The 19,113-nt window shown below is 42.3% G+C and overlaps 1 protein-coding gene and 1 pseudogene across 1 annotated transcript; one reads left to right on the plus strand and one right to left on the minus strand.

The window, feature by feature from the left end:
• The window catches only part of LOC135651913 (protein REDUCED CHLOROPLAST COVERAGE 1-like), a 101,157-nt pseudogene extending 89,807 nt beyond the window's left edge, over window positions 1-11,350 (minus strand).
• On the plus strand, window positions 4,261-10,962 carry LOC135651912 (protein REDUCED CHLOROPLAST COVERAGE 1-like). The gene is made up of 5 exons (XM_065172540.1): window positions 4,261-5,369; window positions 6,946-7,129; window positions 9,126-9,257; window positions 9,366-9,478; window positions 9,622-10,962. Exons 1-5 carry the CDS (start codon window positions 5,305-5,307, stop codon window positions 9,632-9,634), a joined length of 507 nt encoding a protein of 168 aa, XP_065028612.1. The 5' UTR covers window positions 4,261-5,304; the 3' UTR covers window positions 9,635-10,962.
• Window positions 11,351-19,113: the final 7,763 nt, after the last annotated feature.

Raw genomic sequence — 19,113 nt, forward strand, 5'->3', positions numbered from 1 at the left:
TGCTTTGTCCGATGGAAGGTCACATAAACTTACTGTTACAGACAAAAGAGTACTTTTGATTTCCCTACATTCTTGGCGAGTGATCAATGGTTGCAGAAGATGTTTGATCCAAGAAGAAAAAGTTGTATGCAATAAGAAAGATAAAGGTAGATTGGTTTCCAAAGAAACTCACACGGTCGATTTGCTTGAAATTAATGCATAATATTTATATATATTAATCGACAGGAGAAACAGAAGAAAGTGGAAAGATTACCGGTTTGAGAGTGTCTAAGCAACCATCGACAGCGTTTTCTCGAGACCAAACCATTCTTTTCATCTGTTTCTCCTCCACCAATTAATGTGATTCTCCCCAACACCGTTGCGTGTGCGATAGAACCAAAGAGTTAACAGAGCGAGAGAGAGAGAGAGAGAGAGGGGGGTTGGGGATCGAAGAAGAAGCAGAGGAATTAATAGAAGGTGGGGAAGGTGGTGGCTATCGCTGTAGACTACGTGTTTTGGTCGTCATCGACGCTGGCCTTAGCGAAAGGTGAAGGCTATCATACAAAGCAAACCCGTCCCGATCGGTGATACACTTCAGCCGCGTCCGATTCCTCGGCGACTTGGGTCAAACGCTGCCTATTTCTAAGAAATATGTCCATATTTATCGTTGCAGAAAATTAAAAATAGTTATAAAATCTATCTCTTCAACATCTGCAAGGTGTTATGATTAAAGCTAAGCTAATGATCTATCAAAGTCTAAACTACCCGATAATTATAGTAACCATTTTTAATTCATGTCTTGATATAACATATGTATATGTACTTATGTATATAAAAAAAACTAAATTCTTGGTTTTAACTCACACTTAATTTGATCATCGAAGTAATAATATCTTTATTTAGTTTATGAAGTTGCAGATATACATATATCAATCTAACATTGGGATCCATTTTCACGGTAATAACGAAGACAAAAAAAATAGAGTGAAAAAATTTTGTGACGTGAGGAGGAAACGATCAACTCGAATGATGATATCAGCGTGACTGGTCCAGCAAGTCTGGCTGTCATCCATAATTCCGTGATGTTGATATGTAAGCTTCAGCTAAAAATAGCCATTAGTCCTTCAGTGATTCATCAGAGTATAATGCATGGGGCTGCATGACAGTCAGCCTTGTCTGTCATCATCATCGTAAATGGATTGCACTTGAGAGATGAAGCTTTTATCTTTCCAAGGTTGGCTGATGCTCACACTTCCTCTTGAATTATTTGTGCAAATCCACCTTTTTGTGGACTTGGATGGAGTTTGATTGGCATTTATTATGGTCTGCTCCATGCCAGCCTGCTGCAGTTTGGATGTCTTCTGCTTGTGGTTCCCGCTGCCTCTTCGAGAGAGAGAGAGAGAGAGAGAGATGCAAGTCTCAAACAACATATACTGATAACTGTGACCTCTTAGCTTTTATTTGATTTCATTATTCTTCGATTGATGTAAGATTAAATATGTCTATTACTGCTCCGATTCGACGTCATATGATAAATCATTATTTATCTTCGTATTAGTATAAACAAATCCTCACGACTGATTACGACAAATGATAACTAATCACACGAGTATTATTATTTAGATGAAAAACATGAATCACGAATGATAGGGAGGAGAAATGAGTACTCCATTGGCAAGGCATATACTCGACGTCACGTAGAGATTAGCCGAGGAGACATTGCCTGGCGTGGAGTAGTCCCAAAGCCAAGCGAAGAGATGTGTATGTATGCTTTGTGATTCCTCCCTCATCGAGCACTGTAATCTTTTGCTGTCGAGCAATGTAATCTTTTGCCATCCACCCATTTGGTGCCATTTCATATGTGAAATCTAATTGGATTTATAATGTACATTGTACTGTTGTAGTAGTAGTAGACACGTACACAGAAACAATAATACATGCATTCACAGGCCACAGTGTGTGTGTGTTTTGGGCGTCGACAAAGCGTTTATGAATTACATATATATATATATATATATATATATATATATATATATCCAACTTGAGATGACAATTCCGGGTACATCTTTATGAATTACATAATTATGAAAAAGATCAAATGTATGTTTTCATAGGCCAAGCTACCCAAAAAGTTTTGGGATGAGGTTTTAAGGACTGTAGTTGATGTGATCAACTTATTACCATTTACAGCCCTAGATAGTGATATTACAGAGTATGTATGGTTATGGAAAAATGTTTCATACAGACATTTAAGAGTGTTTAGTTGTCGTATAAGAAGATTTGATTGTCATAGAAGAAATATATCGAGAAGGTATTGAAAAGGTTCAGTATAAACAATACAAAGCCAATTGGTTCTCCTCTTGCAAGTCATTTTAAGTTATGCTTGGAACATAGTCCTTCAAGTGATGAGGAGAAAGAGAAAATACAAAAGGTTCCTTATGCTTCAGCAGTTGGAAGTTTAATGTATCCGATGGTATGTACGAAGCCGAACATCGCATATGTAGTGAGTGTTACTAGTATATTTCTTGTAAATCCAAGCAAAGAGCACTGGGTAGCAATGATGTTTGTTTAAGCTTTGCAGGATCAGAATAATGGTGACAAAGACAAGAAACAGGTTGGTGAAAATGACAAAAAACAAATCACGACGAAGACAAAAAGTGAGATAAGAGTTGAAGGCCTTGGGAAGCCTCTTAAAATTCTTAAAAACCCAAAAAAGAAACCAGATTCTGATGAAGAAAAGACTTTAACCATTGACAGGAAATCATCTGATGAGATGCATGAAAAACAGAATACAAAGTTGCCTATCAAGGAACCTAAGGTAGAAAGCAAAGAAACTGAGAATTCTTGCAAGCTCAAAGATTTGTTGACTGAACCTGTATATACAAGGTTGCTAGAATCTAATACTGGACTTCATTTGAAGGTATGCACAAGTCACATGAATATATGCAGGTTATGCCTTATTTCAGGTGTATGTTCTGATTTTTCTACTGCTATCTCAGGTGTTGATTGTCAGTTGCAAATTCATGTCTTACTATTACAGAATTAGTAACTTTGTTTGTTTATTCTAAAGTTTCAGTTCTGTTGTACATATGTACACTTATCTGGGCTATGTATCATTAGTTAATTCCTGTCTATATCACAATTACTACTAAATAACATGTAAATTTATTGTCTGTGTGTGTATCATCTTAACTTACATAGAAACATATATTAAGATTACAATTAATTTGAAGATGAGAAGCTGATCTATTCTCATGATCAGTCTCCACAGGAATTAACTGAGATGGCAATGAGATATTATGATGAAGTTGCTCTCCCAAAGTTGGTATGCCTGAGTACAATTTTTTCATATTTAATTCATTATTTTCTGTTTTAGTATGGAATGATGGTTAATGAGTATTATTTGTACCTTGGCATGTATTCAGGTCTCAGATTTTGGGTCATTGGAGCTATCACCTGTTGATGGTCGTACTCTAACTGATTTCATGCATACAAGAGGTCTAAGAATACGCTCTCTTGGGCAAGTTGTGAGTCACCTTTAGCTTGAAGAGGCTGAATATATCTTTACTTTCACAAAGTATTTTTCCTAATTATATTAAATGCAATATTATGTACAATATCTGTCAGGTCAAGCTTTCAGAGAAGCTGTCTCATGTTCAGTCACTCTGTATTCATGAGATGATAGTAAGGGCTTTTAAGCATGTTGTACGAGCTGTGATTGCTTCTGTTTCTGATACTGGAGATTTATCTATATTGATGGCTGCAACACTTAACATGCTCCTTGGGCTTCCTGATTCTGATGTTTCACATTCTGCTATACGTGTGCACTTTCTAGTCTGGAGATGGCTTGAAGTATTTCTAAGAAAGCGATATAACTGGGAACTTACAATCTCAAACTATAATGATATAAGAAAATATGCTATTTTAAGAGGGCTATGTCACAAGGTAATGATCATTTTTCATTTCTGTAAATGATATTTAATTTTCCTTTCATCTTACATGTTCAATTTTCTTAGGTGGGAATTGAATTGGCACCCAGAGACTTTGATATGGATTCAAATTTCCCCTTTGACAAATCAGATATCATCAGCCTTGTACCTGTGCACAAGGTAAAGCTGCTAAGATGGTCTTATTTGAAATATGGTATCTACCATAATGTATCTTACATTCTTAGTGCTTTTGAATCTTTTGCAGCAAGTTGCATGCTCATCTGCAGATGCACGACAACTTCTAGAGTCTTCGAAAATGGCACTTGATAAGGGTAAAACTTGAAGACGCAGTCAACTATGGAACAAAGGTAATTCGTCATAAGATACTGTACAGGTTAACTTCTTTGTAAAGACCTTTTTTCTCTTTCATTTGCTTTTGGTATGAAGGTGTAGTTGGATGCAGGCTCTGGCAAAATTAATTGCAGTCTGTGGTCCTTATAATCGGATGACTGCTGGAGCCTACAGTCTTTTAGCTGTTGTTCTCTACCATACTGGTGACCTTAATTAGGTAGCTTTCAGATATTTGTGTCACTGAAGGCCATGGTTCTTATGATATGGACTTATGGAGTATCTTACGATCTGTTATGTGCCATGGTTCTCTCTTTTCTGATATCTTAAAAGGAACCTTGTTAAATGGTCTATTTGAGTAAAATTGAGCAGATCAATTATGTTTTTACCAATCCAATGTCAAAAATACACCATTATGGACAATTTAAATTTGCCAAGTCCAACGATCTGAAATTTGGAGAATTGTAATGTAAAGTTTGTGTCATGGGTGATTATGTTCCGAGTGATTGAAACCGTTTTTTGTAATTCATATTTCATAATATTGACATGTAATTCTGTTGGAAATTTAGTTGGTAGCTAATTTATGCCTTGAATAAGTGCATGCAGGACCATTAGTGGGTCATGAGGTTGAAACAGATCAAAGAGCGATAAACCACAGTTCAATATTTTAATACAGCATTTGTGTTCCTGACTTGTGTCCTCTTTTAGTAGATCAATGTCTAATTCTAATTGGATTTATCTGTTTTTTAATGGCTTTTGCAAAGATCTGAATCGAGTTAAACCATGAAACAGTATTCTACCACTATGGTTTCTTACGCTAAGATGAATATTATAATATGCTATATGGTGTTTTTTACTATTTAAAATTTTATATATCACTTCAATTATTAGGGATGACTTTTAGGAACTTTCTGTTATAAATTTTGAACCTGTGCTCCTGTCTTTGGCTGGGATTATACTAAATTATTGCAACTTTTAGGCCACAACTTATCAGCAGAAGGCATTGGACATAAATGAGAGGGAGCTTGGATTGGATCATCCAGATACAATGAAGAGCTACGGCGACCTAGCTGTTTTTTACTACAGGCTTCAACATACTGAATTGGCTCTAAAGTAACTTCAATTCTTATTTGTTGTAGTATCAAATCTTAGATAGTGTTCTTTTGATTGGGAATTCTAATATCTTGAATTATTAGATATTCCATCTTTTGTTTTTATAATGACTTGAACATTGGTACTGTCTTATAAGATATTATTGCAGTATAATATATTAGGATTCGAGGAGATATAAACTTAGAATTAGTGCCTCTTCTAGATAGAAAAAAAGAAGAAGACTTCTGGCAGGTAACGGTCAAAAATTTTTAACTAGGTTATTTGCATGAAATGATCTTGATGAATTAATACATAAAAGTAGAAATTTTAGTCTTGAATTCTAGATTACCAAACTAAAAAGATGGTTTCACTTAAAACAACATTCTTAGCATAATACTTGTAAAGTTAAGGAGAAGCCTTTCTTCTACTATAAGCATTGAAAAGAAGTTTGTAAGTTATTCAGCATGAATGCAATGATTGAGATATTTGTACAATTTGTTCATTGTATATCATGCTTCCCAGCACATGTAAAAAATGTCTACATGTCAGAAGCTATTTAATAATGTAAATCTTCTAACTATGACAAAGAAAGCTTTATGATATTAATTAGTGAAGGATAGAGCTTTAAACATACAGAGTTTGTCGTAGGAGTACCATGGTAACAAAGTATTTAGAAAAAATTGCATCTATATCTTTTCTTATGTTATTCTTTAAAAGCTTAAAGAGTGACAAATGGTTTATCAAACTTATCAGCATTGTAAAAATTCAGGTTCCTCCGGTCCACTGTGACCATCTTATGAGAGAGAAAGAACACATCGGAATTTTGGTTGGAGAAAGAAGATAGCTCCATTAATATCACATGATTAGTTATAACATGGATTTATTAGCCAAATGGTGAAGAGGAAACTTAAAAATTTTAACACTTAGTCTTGTGGAAGGAGATTGAATAGGTTCTTGTCATAGGCTTGTCAAGAGACCAGACAAATTTCATAAAGTTTCTCCCATTTTTCTCAGTCTAGTCGGGGAATAAATTTTTATGGCCGTTGACAAAGGCCATTGTTCTATTTTAGTCTCATGTGTGACATGTCTTGAGTGTTTTCTCTGTTTGGTCATTGCTCATTTTTAGCTTGTGTTTTGAAGCACCGAGGTTTATATTCTTGATGTGTTATCATGAGGGTTGGTTGATATGACCGGTTAAACAGAGAATTTTTTTTTTACATGCCAATGCAAAACTTAATATTAAAGCTTCCATGACACATATCTGTCTTATGGTTTTGGTTATGTCTACTCTATTATTATGCATATTAGCTAAAATATGCAAAGATGGCATTTTCTTCGTTTTTTTGCCACAAAGAATGCAGCTTAATTTGAGAACAATGGCTTTCTAGATTTAACTTTAATATTTACTTCGTACCTGAAAATTAATGTGTGCATAAAAAGTTGAAGAACAGAAACTAACAAAAATTAAGCTTCTTACTTTCCAGGTTAGTATTGTTATGTTTTGGTGTTTGTATTGGAAATAATAAGCCAGGACCATGCTTCCATTATATGTTATTTACCATCACCCTTAATTTTTCTCCTGTTACTTGTTAATCAGGTATGTGAAACGTGCGTTGTATCTTGTGCATCTTACTTGTGGACCATCTCATCCAAACACAGCTGCTACATATATTAATGTGGCTATGATGGAGGAAGGCCTGGGAAATATACATGTGGCACTTAGATATCTTCATAAAGCTTTGAAATGCAATCAGAAGTTGCTTGGTCCTGACCACATTCAGGTTTGTTTTTGTTCTCAAATTCTGTTTCTTCTTGTGTCTTTTTATTTCTGAAGTAGTCATAACATTCTTTTAAGATAAGCAGCTGATGCTTATTGTAGTTCGGTGTTAGAAATCATAAATTATTACAATAATTGGTTAATGAAGTCCCACAGAAACATTATTAATTACTTTGAGATGATAAGGCATGTATTACAGAGTGACTTCTAGCTAGTTCACCCCTAATCTGCTCACCTAGTGACCTGGATAATTAGGTGATCTAGAACCCCTTATCTATTGACCTTCTGCTGTGTGGGAGAGGGCTTTGCCAAAGCAGTATAAGTTAGCAGGTTCGACTTTCAGCAATCCATATAAATTAGGAGCATCATTGGCCTGTTATCAAGGGGTTCAGTTATATGCTTCATTAGACAATCTCTGGAACCCATTAGCCAAAGTTTGCCACACACATTATTATTCTGCCCTAACAAGAGTATACCATTCTCGGTCATGCAACCAAGATTTGTTATACATAAGAAAATGGGACAGCAATTCATTCCTTTTTAATTTGTTAGTTTGGGTTTGAACAAGTACATCAAGCAAAATCAGATGAGCTTAAAATCTATCATGTGGTAGAGTACAAAAGGTTTTGGGATCTATAAGAAAAGGATTGCTTTCATATCAAGGTCATCTGGGATGACCTAGTCAGCTTAATACCTAAGCGAACTCCTTCACTCTATTTTCTCTCTAACCTCCTCTTTCTACTCAACATGAGAAAACAATCATTTCCAAGTTCAAAATGGGCATTCCCTTTTGGATACTCTATTATATTTTGAAACACAGGTTACTTGACAAATAAAAAGTTCAATATCTCTAGATGCATTCCATATCCATACTCTAGTGGGACATCTAGTTTGGCTCCTTTGTGACCTCTGAAATGTACGAGCCATACCTTTCTACTTGTGGGGGTTAAGGCTGCGTACATTGTCCCTCCCGGATACTGAATTAATGTGCAAGTGTTAAGAGTGTTAGGCTGCCACTTTGTATACACCTCCAATATTTATTAGAGCTGACTATCTTCTAGATATGTCCAAGGGTACTTCTCGAACACTTTGTAAGTCACTAGTTTATATTTTATTATCGATTGGGAAGAGCTCATTATTTTATCATCTTTAATAGTTCAAGTAGATGGGGATCCACAAAGCATAGTCTATGGAATATAGATTTGATTTTGACTGTTACCTTTTACATTATTCTCTTTTCCTTACAAGTATATCAATATAAGATTTTGTTCTAAAAGGTGTTTTACAATGTACTGCACTAAGATGCTTGTCAACACTTTTTTTCTTCCCATCTTTTGATTCAGAACTATATATTTTCTTAAAGCAAAAATATGAGATTTCATTGTATACATGATTTTGCTGCCACATACACTCTGTCTCACTCTTTCAAAATTTTACTTGTTCCCATATCTTCGTCTTGTTATTTTCATTTCATTGCAAAACCAACACCAATTGTTTCCAACTATGTAAGGGAAAAAATTGCATCTCTGTTTTCTTGTGTTCTTGTATGGAGATGGTACACACACAGACATGATGTAGATGGACATACATAGGAACACAAAAATAATGGACACTAGCTGCATGTGTACGTGGAATGAAGTGGTTTTTTTGTCTCAAAACAGTCTCTTTTTCAGAAAAAGAGCTTCTGATACTAACTTGCCTTTTCAAATTAGTCCTCTGATTGGCTCTCTTATGATAACATGAAAGTTAATTTTTGGCAGATAAAAAACCTATCAACTTTATAGTATAATGATAATATCTTTTCCAGGTTTGCCTGTGATAAACCAGATTTATAATTTCATTGAATGATCTCACACTAACTGTCTTTTAACTTTCAATGTCTGATGTAAGTAGTTCCATTATTATTTTTTTGCATTGGATGGTAGACCTTATTTTATTTTTATATGAAGAGTATTAGGTATATATATAATATATGTATCTAATTTTCTACATTACATTAGACCGCAGCAAGTTACCATGCGATAGCTATTGCACTATCCTTGATGGAAGCATATCCTTTGAGTGTTCAACATGAGCAAACAACATTACAAATACTTAGAGCAAAGCTTGGTCCAGATGACTTGCGTACTCAGGTGATTTATGCATATCTTTATATGGAGAGACATCAATAAAACTTTTTTTTTCTTAATTCTGCATCGATTTAGTTTCTTGACTCACAGAGTTGCCATTTGATTTCGCAGGATGCTGCTGCCTGGCTTGAGTACTTTGAGTCAAAGGCTATTGAGCAGCAAGAAGCTGCTCGAAATGGTACGCGGAAGCCTGATGCATCTATTGCCAGCAAAGGCCACCTGAGGTACAGCAATAATTGCAGTGATTAGGTTTAACATGCTTTAGGTCACAAATACTGTGAGCATGCTCACTCTGCACTTATTGCTGATATACGTGATCTATATAACGTCATCCTCGTGCACTAAAATTAATATTTTCATTGACTAGATGTGCCAACTGAATTTTCTACTTCCACTAAAATGATGAATATCCTATGCCTGATCTCCTTGATTTCATTGATTCCAACCAAGATGGTAGAGGAAGAGATGCTGAATCCCTGAAGAGGAAGAATCTGGGTTTAATGGTATGTTGATAAGCCTTTATCTTGTTTAAATACTTCTGAGAATCTAATTGTGTATTTATGTTTGGTCATGTTGGCTTACATGTTTAATATATCCGCTTGCTACCTGAATGATTTTTTAAGTGGTAGATCGAATAAATGTCAAAGACAACATTTATAGAGCCAATAATTTCATGCTAACTTTGGTGGTGAATTAGGTCTTAGGTAGTATATAGTTTAACAGAATAACCTAATTTATAGCAAATATCAAGTTAGTCACTTGAAATAATTCAACTTGTACTTAATTTTTGCATCTAAATTAGTGGTAAACTGAATAAATTTTGAACTTAACACTCATAGAGCCAATTGTTTCATGTAAATATTGGCAATAAATCAGGTCTAACATAATATAGTGAGCAAACTATGCTAATTTATAACAAGCAACTAACAAGTTACTCACTTAAAATTTTTCAAATTGTACTTAGTTTTTACAGCTCTTGCTGCCTGCTACCAATCACTTGATTATAGGCATGCATTTATTTTACCTTGTCTGCCCTGCTTCTGGTTCAAGAAGATACTGCCTTATTGCTATATAACCTGTCCAAGTATTTGAAAGAGAGTCCAACTGAACCTAGAAAACAGAAGTAGATCCTCACTCTTAATTGTTGTGCATGTGGATAATCAAAATACTCAAGCTTTATGTATCAGTACTAGAAAAATATTTTTTGAGAAACATGTCCTACATCCAGCTAGTCTTCAAAATCATGATGTTAAATGAGAATTCGCTGCAAAGGCCATACTGTTTTTGCATAACAGTGTCCTTTAGGTATTTTTTATTGGTTATGAACAATATTTTCATAGTTTCAGAATTCTTTTAGTGTTTGATACTTAATTGCAACACAAACCAACTTATATTAACTAGATGCTTGTGCACTCTTTAATTAAAATCAAAATGTATTCCAGATTATTTATAGTATTTAAAAATATATATTTTTGTGTTACTGGGCAGTTTTTCTCTCTGTACTAAGATGCTAATGTAGTTGCTGAAAGAAATTGATGATGAATCAGACACTTAACCTATAAATGGAGCCAATAAAAAGTATTGAACACCAACCCATTAACTTCTATGAATGGAGGGCGGTGTTCTAATACCAATAATAAACAACACCCAACACTTTCGACGAATACTACGATGCCAGTATTCTCAAGCTCATGAACAAATAGGCACCTGGAAGAACAGAGGGGCTCCACGAATTCACAAGAGCAGCGTTCGTTCCGCCGATAGAAAAGAGGCTTTGCTCTTCCTTTTTGGCCCGTCTACTGAGACAAAGAAGCGAAGGTCGCCATTGGAGATAAGAGAGACAGAGGAGGAGGCGATTAGAAACGGAAGCAATGGGAGGATAGCGAGAGGAGGAGAGAGGAGCAGCGAGTGGGCTATGATAAGGGACGAAGGGCTGAGATCTAACCATCACAAAGGCCGTTGGCAGCTTATGACCGCGTCCCCTGCCCCGAAACCAGTCATCGCTTTTTCAGTCTCGTATTCACGTATTCTCCCCACTCGTGTCTCTCATGCCTGACTATATCACCGCAGGCGTCATTGTCACCGCAGTGACGGGTCCCACGTTCTCGAGGCAGGCGGGTACGCGATCGGAAAACTCCTGCTCTGATCTGTATCGCCCCATGTCTACGTAGAAATACGTATTTCGAAAATTTCCCCGGACCCCATCGTGGCCCTTGGATCGATGATGGAGGGTGAGGATGCGCCCACCCAATACGGGTCGGACGACGGGGAACGGAGCAGTAGCTCCGGACCTGTTTGGTCCATTAATGGTTTTGGGTTGTGGGAGGAGCACCCTTTTTGGGCTGCTCCCGATGCTTGGGGGCTTAAGAGCTACAAGTCGGATCCGGGTCTGCTAAGACACCACACTATTGTTGGCCTGCGGCAGCTTGTTGTCACGAACGGTCGTCGCGCACCCGCAACAACTCCGTTCAACGAACCGTTCGTCGCTCACACCCGCATGTACAGCTGCTCGACAGCATGTTTCCTCATGGTTTTGGGTCATTTTGCTTGTAAATATGTAAGTTCGAACAAGCTGCAGCGTTGCAAAGCGACCGCTCACCGAACCGAGCAAAACAGCCCCAAAACAGCCCAAAACGGCTCCGTTTTCGCGTGCCGCGGGAGGTGAGCGGAGTGCTGCCTCCGCTCACCAAAATGTCAGCCATCTCAGCACCCAGGAACCCCCCGGGTGGCACATGGCTGGATGGGGCTTCGGTTATATACCGGGCGTTGAACACTCTTTCGCAAGTTCGCACGTGACCTTTACGGGAACTTGGTTTTGCGCCAGGGACCAGGTGAGCGGCTGTTTGTGGGCTTGCAGCTGTTCGTTCATCCTTGAAAGCCTTGTTTTTCTCCCTCTCCCTATTTTCTCTTGTGCACACAGGGTGTTCGTCGAATTGCTTGTAAAGCTTTCCTTTTCGCGAGACTTCGGGACTTTTCCGTTGCTCGTTCTTTCGATCTAACTTTCTTTCTCTTTTACAGGTCCTTCGGGACCTGCGAGAGGTTACAAAGTGGCTGATCCTTGCGGAGCAAGATCGCAAGGGCGAAGCGCGACTTAGGCAACGCAAGCTAAGTTCGCGTCTTTGCGACGAGGGTGACTCGTGACTTAGGCAACCCAAGCTAAGTTCGCGTCTTTGGCCGCAAGGGTGCATCACGCCTTAGGCAATTCCAGCTAAGGTCGTGACATTGTGGTATCAGAGCGGGCAAGCTCTTCGACCGAACAGCGAACGAACTTCGCAACTTCGCCATGGCAAAGCATCGTGGCGAATCAAGCAAGACGGGGCAGGCCGGACCCTTGCCCCAAGCAGCCGCAGGTGGGCTGCATGTGCACACTCGCTCTCATGTTGTTGGAGCCGCTCACGAGGATCGTGGCAGCGAACAGGATGAGCGAGAAGTTGGCAACTCTCCGCGAGCGGAGGAAGCGCAATCTGGTGCGCTAACTGGGAAAAAGAGTCATAAGGAGAGACTCACGACGGCGGAAACCCGCCTGGATGTTCTGGAAGCGAGCATGGAGGAACTCTACCATGGCCAACAAAGACTTGTTGGGGTAGAGAGCTCGCAAGAGGAAGCGGAGTCCAGGATCGACAAGGTCGAGGCCCTAGTCGACCGACTGTCCGATGACACTAAGGACTCCGTGCAGCACTTACAGGATGTTGTGGCGGAACTCACGGCAAAGGTGGCTATGCTCACAAGAACGCTAAATGCGGGAGGAGGCAACACCCGCGTTGCACCGCCACAAAACTTGAGGGCACCTGAGCCCCATGGATACGGAGGGGCCAGAGATGCCAAGGAGCTCGAAAACTTTCTGTTCGACATGGAACAATACTTCCGAGCCACGAGGCCCGATTCTGAAGATACCAAAGTTTCCATAGCAACGATGTATCTGAATGGAGATGCGAAACTTTGGTGGCGAACTCGTTGGGAGGAGATCCAACAAGGTCGGTGTCGAGTCGACACATGCGAGGACTTGAAGTGGGAGTTGAGAACTCAGTTCCTACCGGAGAACACAGAGTTCGTCGCAAGAAGGAAGTTGAGACAACTCCGCCAAAGTACCATCATCCGAGACTATGTGAAGCAGTTTTCTGCACTGATGCTGGACATACAGGACATGTCCGAGAAGGACAAGTTGTTCAGCTTGTCCTTCTCGGACAAGCTGAACAACTTGTCCGCGAGCGGAGGAAGCGCAATCTGGTGCGCTAACTGGGAAAAAGAGTCATAAGGAGAGACTCACGACGGCGGAAACCCGCCTGGATGTTCTGGAAGCGAGCATGGAGGAACTCTACCATGGTCAACAAAGACTTGTTGGGGTAGAGAGCTCGCAAGAGGAAGCGGAGTCCAGGATCGACAAGGTCGAGGCCCTAGTCGACCGACTGTCCGATGACACTAAGGACTCCGTGCAGCACTTACAGGATGTTGTGGCGGAACTCACGGCAAAGGTGGCTATGCTCACAAGAACGCTAAATGTGGGAGGAGGCAACACCCGCGTTGCACCGCCACAAAACTTGAGGGCACCTGAGCCCCATGGATACGGAGGGGCCAGGGATGCCAAGGAGCTCGAAAACTTTCTGTTCGACATGGAACAATACTTCCGAGCCACGAGGCCCGATTCTGAAGATACCAAAGTTTCCATAGCAACGATGTATCTGAATGGAGATGCGAAACTTTGGTGGCGAACTCGTTGGGAGGAGATCCAACAAGGTCGGTGTCGAGTCGACACATGGGAGGACTTGAAGTGGGAGTTGAGAACTCAGTTCCTACCGGAGAACACAGAGTTCGTCGCAAGAAGGAAGTTGAGACAACTCCGCCAAAGTACCACCATCCGAGACTATGTGAAGCAGTTTTCTGCACTGATGCTGGACATACAGGACATGTCCGAGAAGGACAAGTTGTTCAGCTTCCTTGATGGTTTGAAACCATGGGCTCAACAGGAGCTGAATCGAAAGAATGTTACCGACGTGGTCGGGGCAATTGCAGCTGCAGAAAGGCTCACCGACTTCGTTTCCTCGGAAGACCCAGCAAGAAGGAAACAATCTTCAGGCAATCGCCCTCCAAAACATTCTCGAGGGAAGGAGCTCGGAGGCGAACAGAAGAAGAAGAGCTCCCACAAAGGGTCGAACCCCAAAGGCAATGCCTCAAAACCTGGAGGATGCTTCTTGTGCGGAGGACCGCACATGGTAAGGGAGTGCCCACAAAAACAGGCACTCAATGCTTTTACGGCTTCCATCCACCCTCCCCGATCGGACAAAGGCAAAGCTGTTGCTCCTAGTTCGAGCAGTTCAGAATCTAGCAGCGATGACGAGGAGTCGCAAGGACCCCGAATGGGAGCAATGCGTTTGTTGAACGCTATGCGGGGTCAAGTGGGGGAGAACATAAAGACAAAGGCACAAAAAGCAGGAAGTAGTGAACTGATGTATGTGGACATCAAGCTGAATGGCCAAACGACCCGTGCCATGGTGGACACGGGCGCTACCCACAACTTCATAGCCGATCGTGAAGCACAACGACTTGGGTTGACATTGGAGAAGAGCCCAAGCCGAATGAAGGCGGTGAACTCGGAGGCCAGGCGAATCTCCGGGTTGGCGAAAGGAGTTCCCATCAAAATCGGGACATGGAGCGGGAACACCAACATGATGGCCGTGCCATTAGACGACTTCCAAGTGATTCTTGGAATGGAGTTTATGCACGCGGCGAAGTTGGTGCCGATGCCGTTCTTGAATTCCCTATGTATGATGGGAGGCGATGACCCCTGCGTGGTTCCCGTCTCTCGGAGAGGAACCAAGGAGCCCCAACACATTTCGGCCTTACAATTGAAGAAAGGGGTGCGAAAAGGCGAACTGACATTCGTGGCTGCTATGAAGCTAGAGCCACTCAACGAAGAGGCCATTCAAGAACCTGCTGTGGTGGCGAACGTCCTGAAGGAGTTCAAAGACGTTATGCCACCCGAGTTGCCGAAGACTCTCCCACCACGCAGAGGCGTGGATCATAGTATCGAGCTGGAGCCAGGAGTCAAGCCTCCAGCGAGACCACCCTACCGCATGCCCCCGCCAGAGTTGGCAGAACTCAGGAAGCAGTTAGGTGAACCGCTAAGCGGTGGTCTCATCCGCAGCTCAAAAGCACCTTTCGGAGCTCCAGTTCTCTTCCAGAAGAAACAAGATGGGAGCCTCCGATTATGCGTCGACTACCGAGCCCTCAATAAAGTAACAGTGAAGAACAAGTATCCCATCCCGCTCATCGCGGACTTGTTCGACCAATTGGGCAAGGCGAAGTATTTCTCAAAACTCGACCTTCGGTCGGGATATTGGCAGGTGCGCATTGCTGAAGGCGACGAAGCAAAGACAACTTGTGTGACCAGGTATGGAGCGTTTGAGTTCTTGGTGATGCCTTTCGGCTTAACCAATGCTCCGGCCACATTCTGTACTCTCATGAACCAGCTATTCAAGGAGTATTTGGATAAGTTCGTGGTCGTCTACTTGGACGATATCGTCGTCTACAGCCAAACGCTCGAGGAGCACGTCAAGCACCTTCGGACAATTTTCAAGGTTCTCAGGGAGAACACGTTGTTCGTAAAAAGGGAGAAATGCTACTTTGCTCAAACTGAGATCCTATTCTTGGGGCATCGAATCGGTGATGGCTCCATTCGGTTGGATAAGTCGAAGGTGCAAGCAGTTGCGGAATGGCGAACTCCAAAGAAGGTGCCAGAGTTGAGATCCTTCCTTGGTTTCGTCAACTACTACCGACGCTTCATTGCGGGATATTCGAAGCGGGCAACCCCACTGACGGAGTTGCTGAAGAAGGAGCAGCCTTGGAAGTGGTCTGACAAATGTGAGATAACATTCCAAGATCTAAAGGCTGCTGTTCTAGAAGAACCAGTGCTCAAATTGCCAAACTATGGAGAGCCCTTTGAAGTCCATATAGATGCTTCGGACTTTGCTATTGGTGGAGTACTCATGCAAGAAGGTCATCCGGTGGCCTACGAGAGCCGCAAACTCAACGAGACCGAGAGGCGGTATCCAGTGCATGAGAAGGAGATGACAGCGGTGATCCACTGCCTACGAGTTTGGCGACACTACCTCCTCGGGTCACGATTTGTGCTGAGGACAGACAACATCACCCTGAGCTATTTCCAAACTCAGAAGAAGCTCTCCCCAAAGCAGGCACGGTGGCAGGACTTCCTGGCTGAATTCGATATGGCAATGGAATACAAGCCCGGGAAGGCGAATATCGTGGCCGATGCACTGAGTCGGAAAGTGGAATGCGTGAATGCTGCACAACTGGAGGGCAGAGGCCAAGCAAGTCAGTTACACTCCAACTTCCTTTCCCGAATCAGAGATGGACTGTATAGTGATCCCCAGGCACTTATCCTGATGCAGCTCATCAAAGAAGGCAAGGCACGACGATTTTGGGTCCAGGAGGGACTTGTTTACACAAAAGGGAATAGGATTTATGTTCCCCGAGTGGACAATCTAAGGCGTGAACTCTTGAAAGAGTGTCACGATTCCCTTTGGGCTGGACACCCCGGTATTCACAGAACGTTGGCTCTCGTGGAGAGGGCCTTCTACTGGCCAAAAATGGGGATTGATGTGGAGGAGTATGTTCGAACCTGCCTTACTTGCCAACAAGACAAGGTGGAGCAACGGAAGCCGGTGGGACTTTTGGAGCCGTTGCCCGTACCAGAAAGGCCATGGGAGAGCATTTCCTTAGACTTTATATCAAGTTTGCCACCTGTAGGGGGACTCGGATCGATACTCGTGGTGGTCGATCGGTTTTCGAAGTATGCAACTTTCATTGCTGCTCCCCTACACTGTTCAGCAGAAGAGGCGGCCAGACTGATGATGAGGGATGTAGTGAAGTATTGGGGAGTCCCACACAATATCATTAGTGATCGAGACGCTCGGTTTCTGGGACGATTCTGGACCGAGCTATTCAAATTGTTGGGATCAAAGTTATACTTCTCTACAAGCCTCCACCCCCAGACGGATGGCTAGACTGAAAGAATAAATTCGCTCTTGGAGCAGTATCTTCGGCACTACGTGAGTGCCAATCAACGAGATTGGGTGAAGCTGTTGGACATTGCCCAATTCTCCTACAACTTGCAGCGGAGCTCTGCATCCAACAAGAGCCCCTTCGAGATTATCACAGGACAACAACCGTCGACTCCGCACACCATGGCAATTGGGTATACCGGGAGTAGTCCATCAGCCTATCATTTCGCAAAGGAGTGGCATCGAAATGCAGATATTGCGCGGGCATACTTGGAGAAGGCGGCAAAACGGATGAAGAAGTGGGCAGACTTGGGAAGGCGACCACAAGAGTTCAAAGTTGGCGATTTGGTGTTGGTAAAGCTCCAACCAGCATCACTCCAATTCTTCAGGAACAGAGTCCACAAAGGATTGGTGCGTAAGTATGAAGGGCCCTTCCCAATTATCAACAGGGTAGGCAATGTTTCTTACAAGTTACAACTGCCGGCGTGGTTCAAAATTCACAACGTTCTTCACGCCAGCAACCTAAAGGCCTACCATTCAGATCCGCAAGATGCTTCTCGAAGTGTTCCAACTCGGCTACCTCCCATCACAGCCTCCTACGAGAAGCGAGTGGAAACCATTCTGGCGGATCGCAAGATAAAGCTACCCAACGGAGCGGAGCAGACAGAGTACTTGGTGAAGTGGCGAAAGCTTCCCCGAACTGAAGCCAGTTGGGAGCCTGAAGACGCCCTGCGACATGAAGAAGAAGTCATCAACAACTACCACCAAGCGTCGACGAGGGCGTCGACAGTTTAAGTGGGGGAGAATATCACGAACGGTCGTCGCGCACCCGCATCAACTCCGTTCAATGAACCGTTCGTCGCTCACACCCGCATGTACAGCTGCTCGACAGCATGTTTCCTCATGGTTTTGGGTCATTTTGCTTGTAAATATGTAAGTTCGAACAAGCTGCAGCGTTGCAAAGCGATCGCTCACCGAACCGAGCAAAACAGCCCCAAAACAGCCCAAAATGGCTCCGTTTTCGCGTGCCGCGGGAGGTGAGCGGAGTGCTGCCTCCGCTCACCAAAATGTCAGCCATCTCAGCACCCAGGAACCCCCCGGGTGGCACATGGCTGGATGGGGCTTCGGTTATATACCGGGCGTTGAACACTCTTTCGCAAGTTCGCACGTGACCTTTACGGGAACTTGGTTTTGCGCCCGGGACCAGGTGAGCGGCTGTTTGTGGGCTTGCAGCTGTTCGTTCATCCTTGAAAGCCTTGTTTTTCTTCCTCTCCCTCTTTTCTCTTGTGCACACAGGGTGTTCGTCGAATTGCTTGTAAAGCTTTCCTTTTCGCAAGACTTCGGGACTTGTCCGTTGCTCGTTCTTTCGATCTAACTTTCTTTCTCTTTTACAGGTCCTTCGGGACCTGCGAGAGGTTACAAAGTGGCTGATCCTTGTGGAGCAAGATCGTAAGGGCGAAGCGCGACTTAGGCAACGCAAGCTAAGTTCGCGTCTTTGCGACGAGGGTGACTCACGACTTAGGCAACCCAAGTTAAGTTCGCGTCTTTGGCCGCAAGGGTGCATCACGCCTTAGGCAATTCCAGCTAAGGTCGTGACATTGTGGTAAATATTAGCTCAGGTGAAATGTAAATCCAAGGAACCAGCGGTTGGGTCGCGGCCTGACTCGACCCATTCCCCAAGAGCCCATGGTCGAGTCAGAGCCTGACTCAACCCATTGAGCGTAAGGGAACAATAATTCTTTAAATATGCACTATAATTTATTATTTCATTAATTCTACTTGTTCATGCAATTTATGTTCATAATTAAGATAGAGTCAATGGAGTTGCCCATCCGATGTGA

Source organism: Musa acuminata, chromosome BXJ3-10 (genome assembly GCF_036884655.1).
Source record: "Musa acuminata AAA Group cultivar baxijiao chromosome BXJ3-10, Cavendish_Baxijiao_AAA, whole genome shotgun sequence".
Classification (NCBI taxonomy): domain Eukaryota; kingdom Viridiplantae; phylum Streptophyta; class Magnoliopsida; order Zingiberales; family Musaceae; genus Musa; species Musa acuminata.

Excerpts from the sequence above, each read along its gene's own strand:
- LOC135651912 (XM_065172540.1), top strand. The coding sequence starts at position 5,305 with ATGAAGAGCTACGGCGACCTAGCTGTTTTTTACTACAGGCTTCAACAT. Across the intron at positions 5,370-6,945 it reads CATACTGAATTGGCTCTAAA|GTATGTGAAACGTGCGTTGT; the intron begins GTAACTTCAATT and ends CTTGTTAATCAG. Across the intron at positions 7,130-9,125 it reads TTGGTCCTGACCACATTCAG|ACCGCAGCAAGTTACCATGC; the intron begins GTTTGTTTTTGT and ends ACATTACATTAG.